General features: G+C 42.1%; 1 protein-coding gene across 3 annotated transcripts in view; it reads left to right on the forward strand.

Moving 5' to 3' along the window:
• sema3b (sema domain, immunoglobulin domain (Ig), short basic domain, secreted, (semaphorin) 3B) overlaps nt 1-13,328 on the forward strand; it is a 76,853-nt gene that overhangs the window by 45,408 nt on the left and 18,117 nt on the right. For all 3 annotated transcript variants that reach the window (XM_069140938.1, XM_069140939.1, XM_069140940.1), the window contains 3 exons: nt 4,972-5,522; nt 8,457-8,614; nt 10,272-10,334. In XM_069140938.1, the coding sequence (XP_068997039.1) occupies nt 5,339-5,522; nt 8,457-8,614; nt 10,272-10,334 (405 nt within the window). In that variant the 5' untranslated portion in view covers nt 4,972-5,338. The remainder of the gene's footprint in view (nt 1-4,971; nt 5,523-8,456; nt 8,615-10,271; nt 10,335-13,328) is intronic.

The following is a 13,328-nucleotide window of genomic DNA, read 5'->3' on the forward strand; positions in this document are numbered from 1 at the left end:
TTCCTGCACTTGTACTAAACCATACAGTACTTGTGAAGCATCAATTCCTGGATTCTTTCCCTTACTTCAACCATCACAATTACATGCTATAACCTTTTCTTTAACAGTAAACAAGCTGTTATTTCCAACTTTAACCCAGAAGCCAAGTCTCAACACGGAGATAAAGGGTCAATCGTCAAATCAGATCTGCATCAACAGTATGCCACACAATATAAGCTCTCTGCTTCCTGATATACTTTTATATATTATGAGCTTTTTAACACAACGAATTAAGACATCAGACTTATGGCAAAGTATTTTCTACACTAGTTGTGAATTACCCAAATTAAAACAGTGCTTCCAATTCCAATGTGTTTCAGATGTGTTTTATTAGCATCTAAATGACCCAGTTCAATACGAATAAAACAATTTAACCCTTTGTTATACACCCACATGCTTCCAAAACCAGAAAATCGACACCAGATTGTAGCAGCTGATTTAACTCTCCACTTTACCTCCCCTCGTTCTCTCTCCACACCCTCTCACCCTTAATGCCCATCCCAACGTTAATCCACTCTCCTCCTCAGTTTTCCTTTCTCCTCTCTCCTTTTCCACTGTTTCTCACTTCAGTTCTGTTTAAAAGTACTGTACTATATCTTATCATATTGCCATTTAACAGAGAGATGTGAATTAAATTCTCAATAAATGTCTGAACCCTCCACCCTCCTCCTCCGTCTCCCCCTCCTATCACGCTAACTGGTGCAAAAGCCACCAGTTACCTGCTGTTTTGGTCATTTTGCTCTCTAAAGCTCGGACGCCGCCCTTCCTCCTCCACCGTCTCCATCTCATTCTTCCTCTTCATCCATCCATCCTTCCCTCCCTCCCCGCCTTTCATTTCTCTGTTGCAGGGAGGCTTAGACTTGTTGGTCACAGGCCAGGGAAACTCTTTCTCTCCCCGCAGGCAAAACAATCGTCTCTTTTCTCTCCATCACCTCTCGCCTCGCTTGTTTTCTTCTCCATCCCTACCTCCCTCCATCGCATTCTCTTTTTTTTTTTTTTTTCATCGTGGGACTGTATGCACAGTGGCAGGCTACTGAAATGTCTATATTTTGTTCTTTTGCTCATTCCCACAATTTATACTCTCACTCCCCCTTCTGCCTTTTTCCATCTTGTCACAGTTTTAATAATCCACCCTTCCTGTTTTTTCTTCATTCAGACTTTTGCACTGCTTCTTAAACTTTTTCCACATCTCAAACTTTTCTTACCTATTTCTTATTCATTTCTTTGCCTTCACCTCTTCTCCGTCTTTTGTGCCTTTTTTTTTCCCTCTAATGCACATCATCATCGTCTTAATAACTTTTGTCACTACCTCATTTTACCTCACTTGTTTCTTTCTTTTTCCCCTCATGTGTCCTTCCCGCCCCTTCTCACCCTCTTTCTATTCTCCTCATATTGTTTTTTCAATCCTTGTTTCCTCATCCCCTCACTTTCTCCTCGTTTATCTTCCTGCGTCTCCTCATATCTTTGATCCTCATTGTATCTTCCTGTCCATCTCAGTCACTTCTCTTCTGACCTGAGGTATAGTGAAGGGCCACAGGTTAAACTGATGATACCCATTCATTCATTAGGGCATGTGGTACTGTAGAGTTGCACTCTAACCTCGCTCTGTAAATCCCATCTCACCCTCGAGGCGAGCCGCTTTGTCTGCCCGTCTCTATTTAGGCTGGTTTTTGACAAGAGGGCTTGCACCCCCCAGCGCCCACCTCCTCCCCCTTAGAATCTCTCTCTGTGTCTTTCTCTTTATTTTTAATCCACTCCCTCTTGGCATGCTGCTGCTCCATGTCTATTGAAGCTGAACTGAATGCAAGTGTCAGCGGGCCCAATGGCTTTTTTTATTAAGATGCATTATGGAACATGCAAGGAGTGTGTGTGTGTGTGTGTGTGTGTGTGTGTGTGTGTGTGTGTGTGTGTGTGTGTGTGTGTGTGTGTGTGTGTGTGCGTGTGTTTGCAGATCTAAGTGCTGTTGAAGGAGGAGTTTGAAGATGAGGAAATATGCTCCTGCACCCATGTGTATAAATGTGCCTGCTCAGGGCTCTGCGATGAGATGAGGATGTGCGAGGAACAATAATGGTCTCTTCAACTTCGACACACACACACACACACAGATACAGACACACAGACACACAGACACAGACAGACACACACACACACGCACACACACACACACACACACACACACAGAGCTTGGGGAGACTCACAGGGACAATGGGAACGGTCGTTCCTTTTATAGCAGCCGACAGGAGTGAGAGCTTCGCTGTTGCCCCTGTCATTCCCCGGGACTGTGACGTGAGTTTGTGCTTGTGTATGCGCGTGTGTTTCTGTACGTGTGTCCCCGAGCTGCAGCTGACAAGAGTGCTGACGTCCTTTCCCTTGAAATACTGCAGCATCTCTGCGGCTCAGTACAGAACCCTAAGCAAACACACGCAACACACACACACACACACACACACACACACACACACACACACACACACACACACACACACACACACACACACACACACACTCATCACTCTCTCTTTCTCTTACACTCACAAACTCAAACACACACAAAGAGTTTATTGCACACATTATCACTTCTTTTAAAGTGAGAGGGAGAATTAGCTTCACTAGCCCTCCTCTATAAAAGCACCCCAGACCTCTTGCGATCCTGAAACAGTGACTTGTGGCAGAGGACGGACGGTTATGTTGTTTTCTGTTCAAGGTTTGCATGTGCACTTTTGTCCATTCATGAATGTGCGTGTTTACATACTGCAGGGTATGTGGGAGTTTATGTTCCTGTTAAGCTCTGTCCTGTTGTGTTGTGTTGTGGCCTGGGAGCCATGAGCTCATGAGAGCTCTCCTGTCTTTACGCTTCAATAGCTCCATTCTTCATAAAACTCTGTGCCAACAGCTTCGACGGGTCTGTGTGTGTAGAGTTTGTGTTTATGTTCTCATCACTGTGTATCATAGGGGTCCTTTAAAATGATGACTGCAGCTACCAGTGTTACTTTCCAAAGTCAGAAATTAACAAATTGTCCCAGTTTAGAACAAACAAGAAAATCATTTTAGATAATCAGTTTTCCCTGAGCAGATAGCATTGGGTTGCAACATTAATATCTGTGCTACATACAGGTAATATGAGTTTAAAAAATGCTGATATTTTGGTCAAATTTTGTAGCAGTTTGAGGTCAAGGTTTGTCCTTTAGCTTTGGCCTTTTATCGCACTTTTTTTCCCCAGTAACATAATAAGTGTAGTTTCACCTGTGTCCATCCCCTGTTCTTTTGCGTGTATAATTTGTTTCAGCGGGGTCAGGGTGTCCCCATGACAATAGTAGAGGAAACTAATAAACTGATTTTAAAGCTTGTCTTTTTTTTTTTGGGGGGGGGGGGGGGGGTGATGATGTAATCAAGAGTTTGTCTCAAAACAAACTTCTTCTCTGTTGGAGCATCATTGTGTAGTTACTGGTTAAAAACAGATGTCACATTAACATATGGTGAGGGTATAGTAATACATTTTCTAATATGTGTGGCCTCAGATTTTCTAAGTTTTAGGAGGTGCATAATCAGTTATAAAGATCATTTGAGAATCAGCTGCAGTTGTTTGGCTAACATTACTGTTTAAAATTTGTCCACATGAGCCGCCTGAAGGATCTGAAGCTTGCTTAAGTTATATAGCGTCCTACAAAGCAACTTACTGTTATTCAGTGTCTGATTTTGTCTCAGTCATTGACAGAAAGATCAAGTCTGCAGCATAGAGCTGAGTATTATTAAGCAGCGGCATTCACTGCCAAGTCACCAGAGGGGTTTTTACAGAGGGTAACAGATGAAGGCATAGAGGTGATTGTCAGGAGAAAGCGTAAAGATTGAAAATGAAAAGGGGGGAAAAGCTGACTGTCTGCTTGCCTGTTCCTGAGTGCCAACTGTGAGGTGCAATATAATAAAGGAGACTGTTTCTACTGAAAGGGTTTATTGTTCTGGCTGACCGCAGAGTCCAAAGTACTCAAAGAGAGGTGTGTGTGTGTCCTATGCACACTTTTTACAACACAACACTCATATACATGAAGGCTTACAAAGCAGTGACCTCATTCCTGCTCTGGTGGTGGTAGAGTTGTGGTCTGCTCGCAACCTGAGCATCAAGTTATTTTTCTGAAACAATAACCAATGTGTCAAGTCGAATTCAGCAACACTCAGAAACCGAAAAGCTCAGATTATACTGTTAAAGCTATAAGTAAGCAACATTATAAAAAAAAACCATCATGAATAACTTGTCATGTCATTCATCTATTACTGCATAATTCACCAAATTAGACACCAAAATTACTTTACAAAAGCCAACAGTCTTTTACTCTGTATAGTCCCATTCCTTTAGGCGCTGCTGCACTCATCCATCCTTCCATCCTTCCCCATCACTGTCTGCTCATTAGTCCCTAGCAACCACGAGATTTAATTTGGTGACACCGTCTGCCGGTGAGGAGGAAGCGAAGCCGAGTGTGAGCAAGCAGGAGAAACGGAGGATGGGAGGAGGTGCTCAGAGTTGGCAGTGCCACAGACATGGAGTGATTGTGCTCGGCTTGGCAGTGGGCAGAGCGTATCTCTATCTCACACACACAGTCTTCATCATCATGGTCAGTGTGTGTCTGTGTTTGTTTTGGACACTGTCCCCGAGTCTTGCTGTAATGTGAAGAGATTATAGTGTTGTTGCCATAATGGAGGTTGGCATTAACACAGCCTGGCAGGGGCATCAATCTGACTCTGACTAAATATACCTCAGACGCCAGTGTGTGTGTGTGTGTGTGTGTGTGTGTGTGTGTGTGTGTGTGTGTGTGTGTGTGTGTGTGTGCGCGCGTGTGTGTGTGCGTGCATGTGTGGATGGGGGCATCCCTGCCACAAGCACACTTATGCTAGCAGTGCACATTTCTAAATCCTCTCCCTTTCTCTCTCTATTTTTAGGTGTCTGTGCCCATGTGTGACGTTTTTGTCCCGTCTCGAATGTGAGAGGTGAACTTCCTTCGCCAGAGGAGCAGTGGAGAACTCTCCACAAGGAAGCCGTTTTAAAGATTAAACTGATTATTAAGACCTTAAAAGGAAGACTGGAAGAGACATGAACTAGAAGCCACAGCTCTTTTAAAAGATCCTTCACAAAGTCCTTAAAAGGCAGGTGGACCGCTTCTAACAAGAAAAGATTTGGTTTGACTCTGAATCAGAAGCAGAGCAGAACTATATAAATAAAATACACAGTGACACCAAAACTAGGTATTAAAACTCACTTCACTGACTCTGCTTTTGAAAGAAAGGAGTTTGTTTTAAGCGTGCCAAAATGATGACAATGATGATGATGATGGTGGCCATGATGGTCACCTGCAGCTCTCTGTTCCTGCTGGGCTTGGCCGCAGCCCATGCCTCCTCCAGCACCGTGACCCGCACCTCTTCCTCATCTTCCTCATCTTCGTCCTCTTCCTCCTCTTCCTCATCCTCACCACGTATGAAGCTTTCATACAAAGGTAAGAACAAAAGTTTGAGGACAAAAGTTGCCGCGACTTTTGCCTAAGAAGGAAGATTGGCCATGTGTGAGGCTTTGTCTCCGCCATTGCCCATAATAGCTGAAAATGCACACAAATATGCGCACGCACACACACACACACACACACACACACACACACACACACACACACACACACACACACACACACACACACACACACACAGGCACACTTTCTCCGTTTCATGTAATATTCAGCCATATCCTTTTCAAAGTAAACACTCCTGAACAGTAGCCAGCTGCAATTTTGTGGTTGCTGTGATTCGCAGCAGTTGCTCTCTCTCTCTCTCTCCCACACACACACACACACACACACACACACACACACACACACACACACACACACACACACACACACACACACACACACACACACAGACACACACACACAGCTGAAACACATGGTTTTGTGTTTCATCTCGAGCAGTGTATGTTAGAAGAAGGCAGCTCACTGCCCAACACAACCACATAAACCAGGGATGTGTTCCATCACTGAAAGCTGGCAATTACAGCCCGAACTAACTCCCCAAGGACGGGAGGCTCACTGAAGGCCGTCTGCCCTGCTGAGATATGTGCTCCCTTTAATTTCAACTGAAGGTAACATGTAGCATAGATGATGGGGAGACACGAGAATATTTTAGTTTCATTTGACATGTGAAGGACAAACAGAAACCTTTTTCCCTACTGAAATCCTTTCTAAGATGTAAGAAGTACAAAGAGAGCAGCAGCTATCTGCTCCTAATGAAACAGTTTCGTCTGTAATAAACTGAGTACGAAGTGGGATGTGAACGTAGGTGGTCATTAAAATGGCTATTTGATGTGGCACTTTAAATCACACAGGAACTGTTTTCAGCTACCTTACCAGTAAAGAGTAATGTATGACTGTAGGTCCTGAACCCTAGCACTATATCATGCCGTCACATTTCAGATTGCATGTGTGATATATCTGGGAGTTTTACAGCATGCTACATTTTCTATGTGAAACTCTAACCTTGCACACAAGGGAGAGGATTCAGACGTAAAACAGGTTCAAAGTAAATAAAAAGGTTTTATGAACAAATTATGAGCTCTGATATAGCGACTGGTGACAGAAAGACAAACTTGTTCCAAACTAAGCAGAATCAAAACAAAACAAAAAACCTGAACAAGCTAATGTAAAGGTGAAGCGTAAGATCTTACATGGCTGCAGATCGGCCCACAAAAATACAAGTACAGAGACGGGGAGCAGAACGTGGACGAAGAGCCAAACTGACATTAATGTTGTGTTCCGATTGTCCACTATATCGTCCACTGTGTGGTGGGCAAGTAGCAAAAAAGGGAGGGGAACTAGACAAAGGAGAAGAGGACAATGTGGGACAGATGAAACCAATTAGGGTGGGGAAAACAATCAAACAACCAGGAAAGACAGAAGGGCCGGAAGTGAAACAACAAGACGTGAAACCTACCGGAATAAAATAGGAAAGGGAACAGGAAACGCAAGGAGGACCACAGGCGTCAACACAGATACCATGATACAAACATGGGACCTTTAAAGTATCCATTACTTAATGAATCCTTATTGGAGTTCAGGGCTGTTAGAAAAATATGATCGTGACAAACAATATGTAAACTACACATACTGTACTGAAGAAGGAGATTACAGTGGACTGAACTAAACCAAAGACACCTGGAACCTTTTAGAGATCAACTGTACTTGACCTTAAGCACATGTCATTTTCAACTTAATGTGCTTCTTCTCAAGGACTGAGATTACCGTCACCACAGCATGGCAACACTGAATAATAAAGTCCCTGATGTCATGCAGGCGGTTATTGGGTGGCGTCGGAGTTTTAATTAAAGTTATAAATTCACATTAGAACAATGGCAGACTAATAAAGGCATTTTAAAGTGTAAGTGAGGAGGGCTTTGGTCTTGCTTTCTTAAGCTCCTGGTTTAAACTGAGCCAGCAGGGGAGGATGCCGTCCCTTTATTTCTTCAGTTTCTAGGGCCAAGAGCAATTTTTTTTTTCCATTGGCTTGAGGTAACTATTATAGCTTAAATTTACAAATACAAGCTGAATTTTCCTGGGCTCTGTTCCCCCTGAATTTGTTCTTGCCAGTTTGGAAACAGCAAAGACACTCACTTTTTCCATTAAACCAATATAGTGTCATTACTTTCAGAGGATTTTGTCCTGCCAGTTCACAAGTCACTGGCCTCAGGACACAGCTCAGAAACGTTATTTAAATACACGAAAATTACGTGATAATCTTCTTTATCAACGACATGACTTGTTGCAGCCACGTGGCCAACCAACTATTTGGATCTGAAGACTCTGATGACCTGAGGCTGTTTTGGGCGTAAATGCTTTGAAAACAAATTCTTTCTGAGGTCTTTGTTTACTCTTACTTAATAATTTATTCAAGACTTACTCACTAAAGCATAAGGACATAGCCATAAATAAAGCAGAACTGTCAACAGATCAATTTGTGTTCTACTTGAGAGTTAGCACGTTGCATGCAGCAAGACAGCTGCATCTTCTGCTTATTTGTACCAACATGATACAGAGATACAGAGACTTCTCTCTTGTATCAACTGTGGCTGGACTTGTGCAGGCGTATCTCAGCCTGGACTACTTCTCCGATTATCCATACAGAAACAGTTTAATGTGTACATAAAGGCACGCACACGCGCGCACACACACACACACACACACACACACACACACACACACACACACACACACACACACACACACACACACACACACAGTCGTACACACCTCAAACCTAAGCTACAAAGGACTACTGTAACAATACAATCACCACAGACACACATTAGCAAGTGGAAACTTATCGGATGTTATCAAGTATATGAGTGAGACTAAGACGTACTACTCTCAACAACTTCATATTTGCAGATTTGCAGCAGTTTCATGGAGTGCGGCGGTTCGAGCTGGAGCGTTCCTGCTGCTTCAGCGCCCTGCTGTTGGATGAAGAGAGGGGTAGACTCTTTGTGGGGGCCAAGAACTTTCTGCTATCACTCTCATTGGACAACATTGCCAAACAAGAGCACAAGGTTGGTCAGAAACACCACCAATCAAACTTGACAGCTTTAAAATATGTGAAGGGGGGGAGGTTTGTCGATCATTAAATACGCCAGTTCGCAGGTGTGGAATTGTCCACAAATAATGGCAGCAACTGTGCATGTGCTGGAAAACCAAAATGGACACCGAGGTCCGTCGCTACCTGCATCTCTACAATTCATCTTTAACTGTATAAAAACAATACAATTTGCAACAATTCATGGAGGGAAACTGGCTTAAGTTTGGGAATATGTCTTGTTGTAGACGCTGATCGACTGCACATGTATGGAACATATCCTCAAAGTGGACTCCACAGAGTAGTGCAAAGAACTACAACACGTCCATGGTGCTCACTGCTGTCAATGTATGCCTCCATTGGGGACTATATTCAGGCCCTAATCTATTCCTGCTGAGGTTTTATACTTAGTGCACTCCAGTCCATTAAACGAGGGTGCTATGTGTTTGAAATTATCAGGTATTCTGTGTTCTTTTTTTCAAAAACAATGTCTATTAGAACAAACAACTATCATATTTACTGCATTTTCCACAGCAAAACGTGGTGTTGATCGATCACCAAATACACCTGAACTGTGCCCTCATTTTGAACAATATATATCTATATTCAAAATGTTTGATATTGTAAGTACAATGTAGACTGAGTCTTCCGGAAGTCAGGAAGTGTGTCTTATCTAAAACCTGTGCCATATTGTTTGACTTCTAAGAATCATTTATCACTGTTGTTATCAAAGTCAGAGCAAAAATGGTTGTATGGTTGTATTCATGTGGATCTAAAAGAATGACAGGAAAATAACTAGTCATAAGTGTGGACACATGTTCCAAACATGCCCCTTTCAAAATCACATCCCTGCACATATGAGACTACTCATGTATGACCTCAGGGGAGGAAAGAGAAATGTGGGATTAATAGAGAAAGGTAGAAAATCAAAGAGTTGGACAAAGATGAAAAGAAAACCTTAATGCATTAAAGTTTATGCTCAATATCTAAAAGGTATACTTTGTCTGGAGAGTGTATAAGGGTCACCGTTTATTTTTTATCTTAAGTTGAAGAAGCTTGAATATACACGCCAGAATACACAATTTACACAAATATACACAGTGAGAGAGAAATAAAAAAAAAAAAACTACAGCTATACAAACAAAATACAGCCCAGTAGAAACATGTCCACAGCTGTTTGGAGTAAATTACACATTTAGTGCGTTAGATCTGGAACTTGTTTTGGTTTTGGGTATGTGGGCGAGTTTGATTTATGACCTAGGAGTGCAAGATTCACCCGAGTTGAGGCTGTTTTTCAAATGTGGTCAGGTGGTGGTAGGATGAAGGGATGATGGAGGTGAAAGAAGCAGATGGGAAAGGATTGAAGAGAAAGGAAAGAGAGAAAGGAATGAAGGGAGTGAAACAAAAGTACAGAAAAGTTGAATGGAAGGGAAGTAAAATCCAGCAGTCTGAAGCGAAGTGCAGTGCCTTGCTCAAGGGCACATGATTTATATATTATTTCTCTTTGGGGTTTTAAAAGGTTAATGCTGTTTTTTGGAAATTTATATGGGTAAATTTTAACTAAATTACTAATTCAGATAATAAATGAAATCTAAAGTGACGGGATGAACTGACCTTTGCCTGCATTGTTTCAGATCTACTGGCCCGCCCCAGTTGACTGGAGGGAGGAGTGTAACTGGGCTGGCAAGGATATCACTGTAAGTCTCTTCACTCCACTCAGTCTTCTTTCTAAAAATATATAACTGTATGAAACCTGAACATCTTCATTCATTCTCAAACAAATCATCTTGAACAGTGCTCTGTGACAAAAAACATCAATACTCAACATAGAATATTGTGTTTAATAGAAATATGTAAAAGAAAAAAACACTATTAAGTGAAAATATTTCTCCACAACTTCTAAGCTGAACAGACTGTAAATTGAGTTGTATGCACTATACGGTAACATCCTGTCCTCATCGGCCTTCAGACATTACTAATTGTGACATAAGAGGGCCACGGCGCACCTCGTGGAGGAGGTAACTGTCCACTCCTACCCAGCCCAACACAATGCTACCTTTTAATCCACTGGAGTCATGGGAGTCATCACAAGACAGACACCACATTTAAACAGATAACATGTAATAATAGGTGCAGCACTCTCTCTTTTGGACCTGCAATGTAGTGAGATCACTTCCTTAAAATCTGTTTGTTTTAAAGCCTAAGTGACTGAGATCTGCTATACACAGTCTGATGCAATCACAAAGTCAGTCTTCCCAGCAGCTTACAGTCTGTGCGTTTTCATGCAACATTGGGACCAGATTGCTTTAATCTTTATGCAATAATGTAATTTTTCTCTAAATGTCATGTAAAGGGGAAATTCTCACTGGGTTAAAGGAGCTAGAGAACCCCAGTTAGCACATGACTGCTGCTGGAGAAATCTCAATTAAAGGCCATAAATCCACATCACAAGCTTTTGACTTGCGTTTTTACAAGAGCGTACAGTATGTAGCTGCATGAAAAAACAGCAACAGCAGAGGTATAGCAGAGCTTCCAGCTGCTCGAGCAAGCAGCTTATTACGACACAGTTACGTTATAAAGTTAAGCAACATCTAAATAACCACAATCTGATATCCAATAGAAATGACGCAGTTCAGATGATGTCTATAATTGTGAGTTTTTCTAGTGATTAGGAGGTGAGCTGAATGAATGGTTCAGCAGATTTGGTTCCTATTCATTTCACTTTTTTTTTTTTAAACTGCCTTTCTGTTGCTTTAACAATGAAGGCTCCATAACTTATAGGAAGTAATACCTTTAATACACAACATCGTTAAAGTGATTGTTTTAAGTCAAAACATGATATTTCTCTCACCAAGTGTTTTTTGTGCCTGAACCTAACCAGGGCCGCTAATTTACAAAACTCCCCCGTGGATCGTATTTGAGGGTAGAAACAAACGATCTATATGGTTGTTTGGGTTGGAGGACTTGTTTTCCGCCTCAAACAAAATTAGCCCCAAGTAGCTTATAGAAGTCTGAACTCCATTAAGTGAGTTTCACAGCTTAAGAGTTGACCATAGGGGCATGTTGTATCACGAATACATTTTGTACACTGAATACCCGTAATTAAGGTTTGAAAAAAGGGTCGGTGGTAGGATAAATCAGATTACTGACCTGTTGCATGTAAACATGTGAGGTTACATTAGGTTGCAGTGCATGTTATTTACTTTATCAACAGGGAAGGCCTGACTGAGTGTAAAAAAGAGTGAACTGGCCATGAAAAGCAGCAACAGCCATGAGCTACAAACTAACAACATAAAGAGAACAAAACAGTGGGAATGTTGGGACATCTCAATATTTGATTTGATTCTGAATTGATCACTTCTACATGATTAAACTTGTGACCTACAGCAACGCTCACAGGACAGTTTGTCCAAACACAAGCCGCCCTCTTAGGTCTCTCGGCCTTTTCTTTGGCTGACAAAAAAAAAGGTTTAAAATACGTTTTTCTCTTTTGATCTACAATAGTACAGTCAGTTCCCAAGAACATGCTGAATAAATACTGTATGTGATGATTATGTGTCTAAATGTGATGTTCTCTGTGTGGATGGAGTCTGGCCTCCACTGACCGACATGTAGAGGCCACCAAGAGCCTATAGACCACCCAGGGTTATATCCCACACATTTAACTCTACATATCTGTATGTGTGTGTGTGTGTGTGTGTGTGTGTGTGTGTGTGTGTATGTGCTTTACATTGGTGTATATTAGTGTCAAACTGCAAAGACACATTAGCATGTGCAGACATGCCACAAATTTGTATACTGTATTTATACTCGTGTTTGACATTGAGCGTACATTTATCTATGTCTGTATAAGTATCCAATCTGTGTGTGCATGTGTGTGTAAAACAACCCGTCATCAGTGTGATTACACAGCTGTAGCATACAGACAACGAACTCCATTCATACAAAAATCCAGGCTCCAATTTCACCTGACCAGGAGACTGTCTGTGAGGGTGTGTGCGCTCAGGTTTCTGTGTGTGTGTGTGTGTGTGTGTGTGTGTGTGTGTGTGTGTGTGTGTGTGTGTGTGTGTGTGTGTGTGTGTGTGTGTGTGTGTGTGCGTGTGTGTTAAAGAGAGAGTAACAGTGGAGACACTGAGTGGTGGAGCGAATTAGTAAAACTGCACCAGGGGAAGAAGGGAGGGAGAGCTGGAGAAGGAAGTAGATAAGAAAGTAAAAGGAAAGTTTGGGGGAATTTTGGACACAAATGTTGCACTGAAAGGACTTTTTCCCTGGTCAGTCGTTATTCCTGCTTTACTGGTCTTTCAAATGTTATTTTTATCCTTTGTTTAAGCACTCCCTCTCTTCTTATTTCCTCTGACTTCTTTTCTGGGTAAAAACTCACCCACACACTGAGAACTGAGCTGACCTCACACCGTTGACCCTAATTACAGAGAAGCATGTTTCTCTATAGGACGAGGACGAAAGCTCTCTCCCCCACTGCATCTCCTCTATCCTGCTCTCTTTTCCCCTCATAGTCCTCTTTTCTTCCCATGCTCTCTATATTCTCTCATATTGTTTGTTCCCTGGGAACCGGGGATTTCTCATGTTTACGACACCCTCAGTCCTGCCATTGTCTTTGTGTACTTGTTCATTCCTCAACTTTGATTTTTAATCAAAGAGCAGATCCTGAACAGTTTCCCTCTTCTCACCCT

The sequence above is a fragment of the Embiotoca jacksoni genome, unplaced genomic scaffold (genome assembly GCF_022577435.1).
Source record: "Embiotoca jacksoni isolate LCO1_2020_lvr unplaced genomic scaffold, fEmbJac1.0.p SCAF_9, whole genome shotgun sequence".
Lineage (NCBI taxonomy): Eukaryota > Metazoa > Chordata > Actinopteri > Embiotocidae > Embiotoca > Embiotoca jacksoni.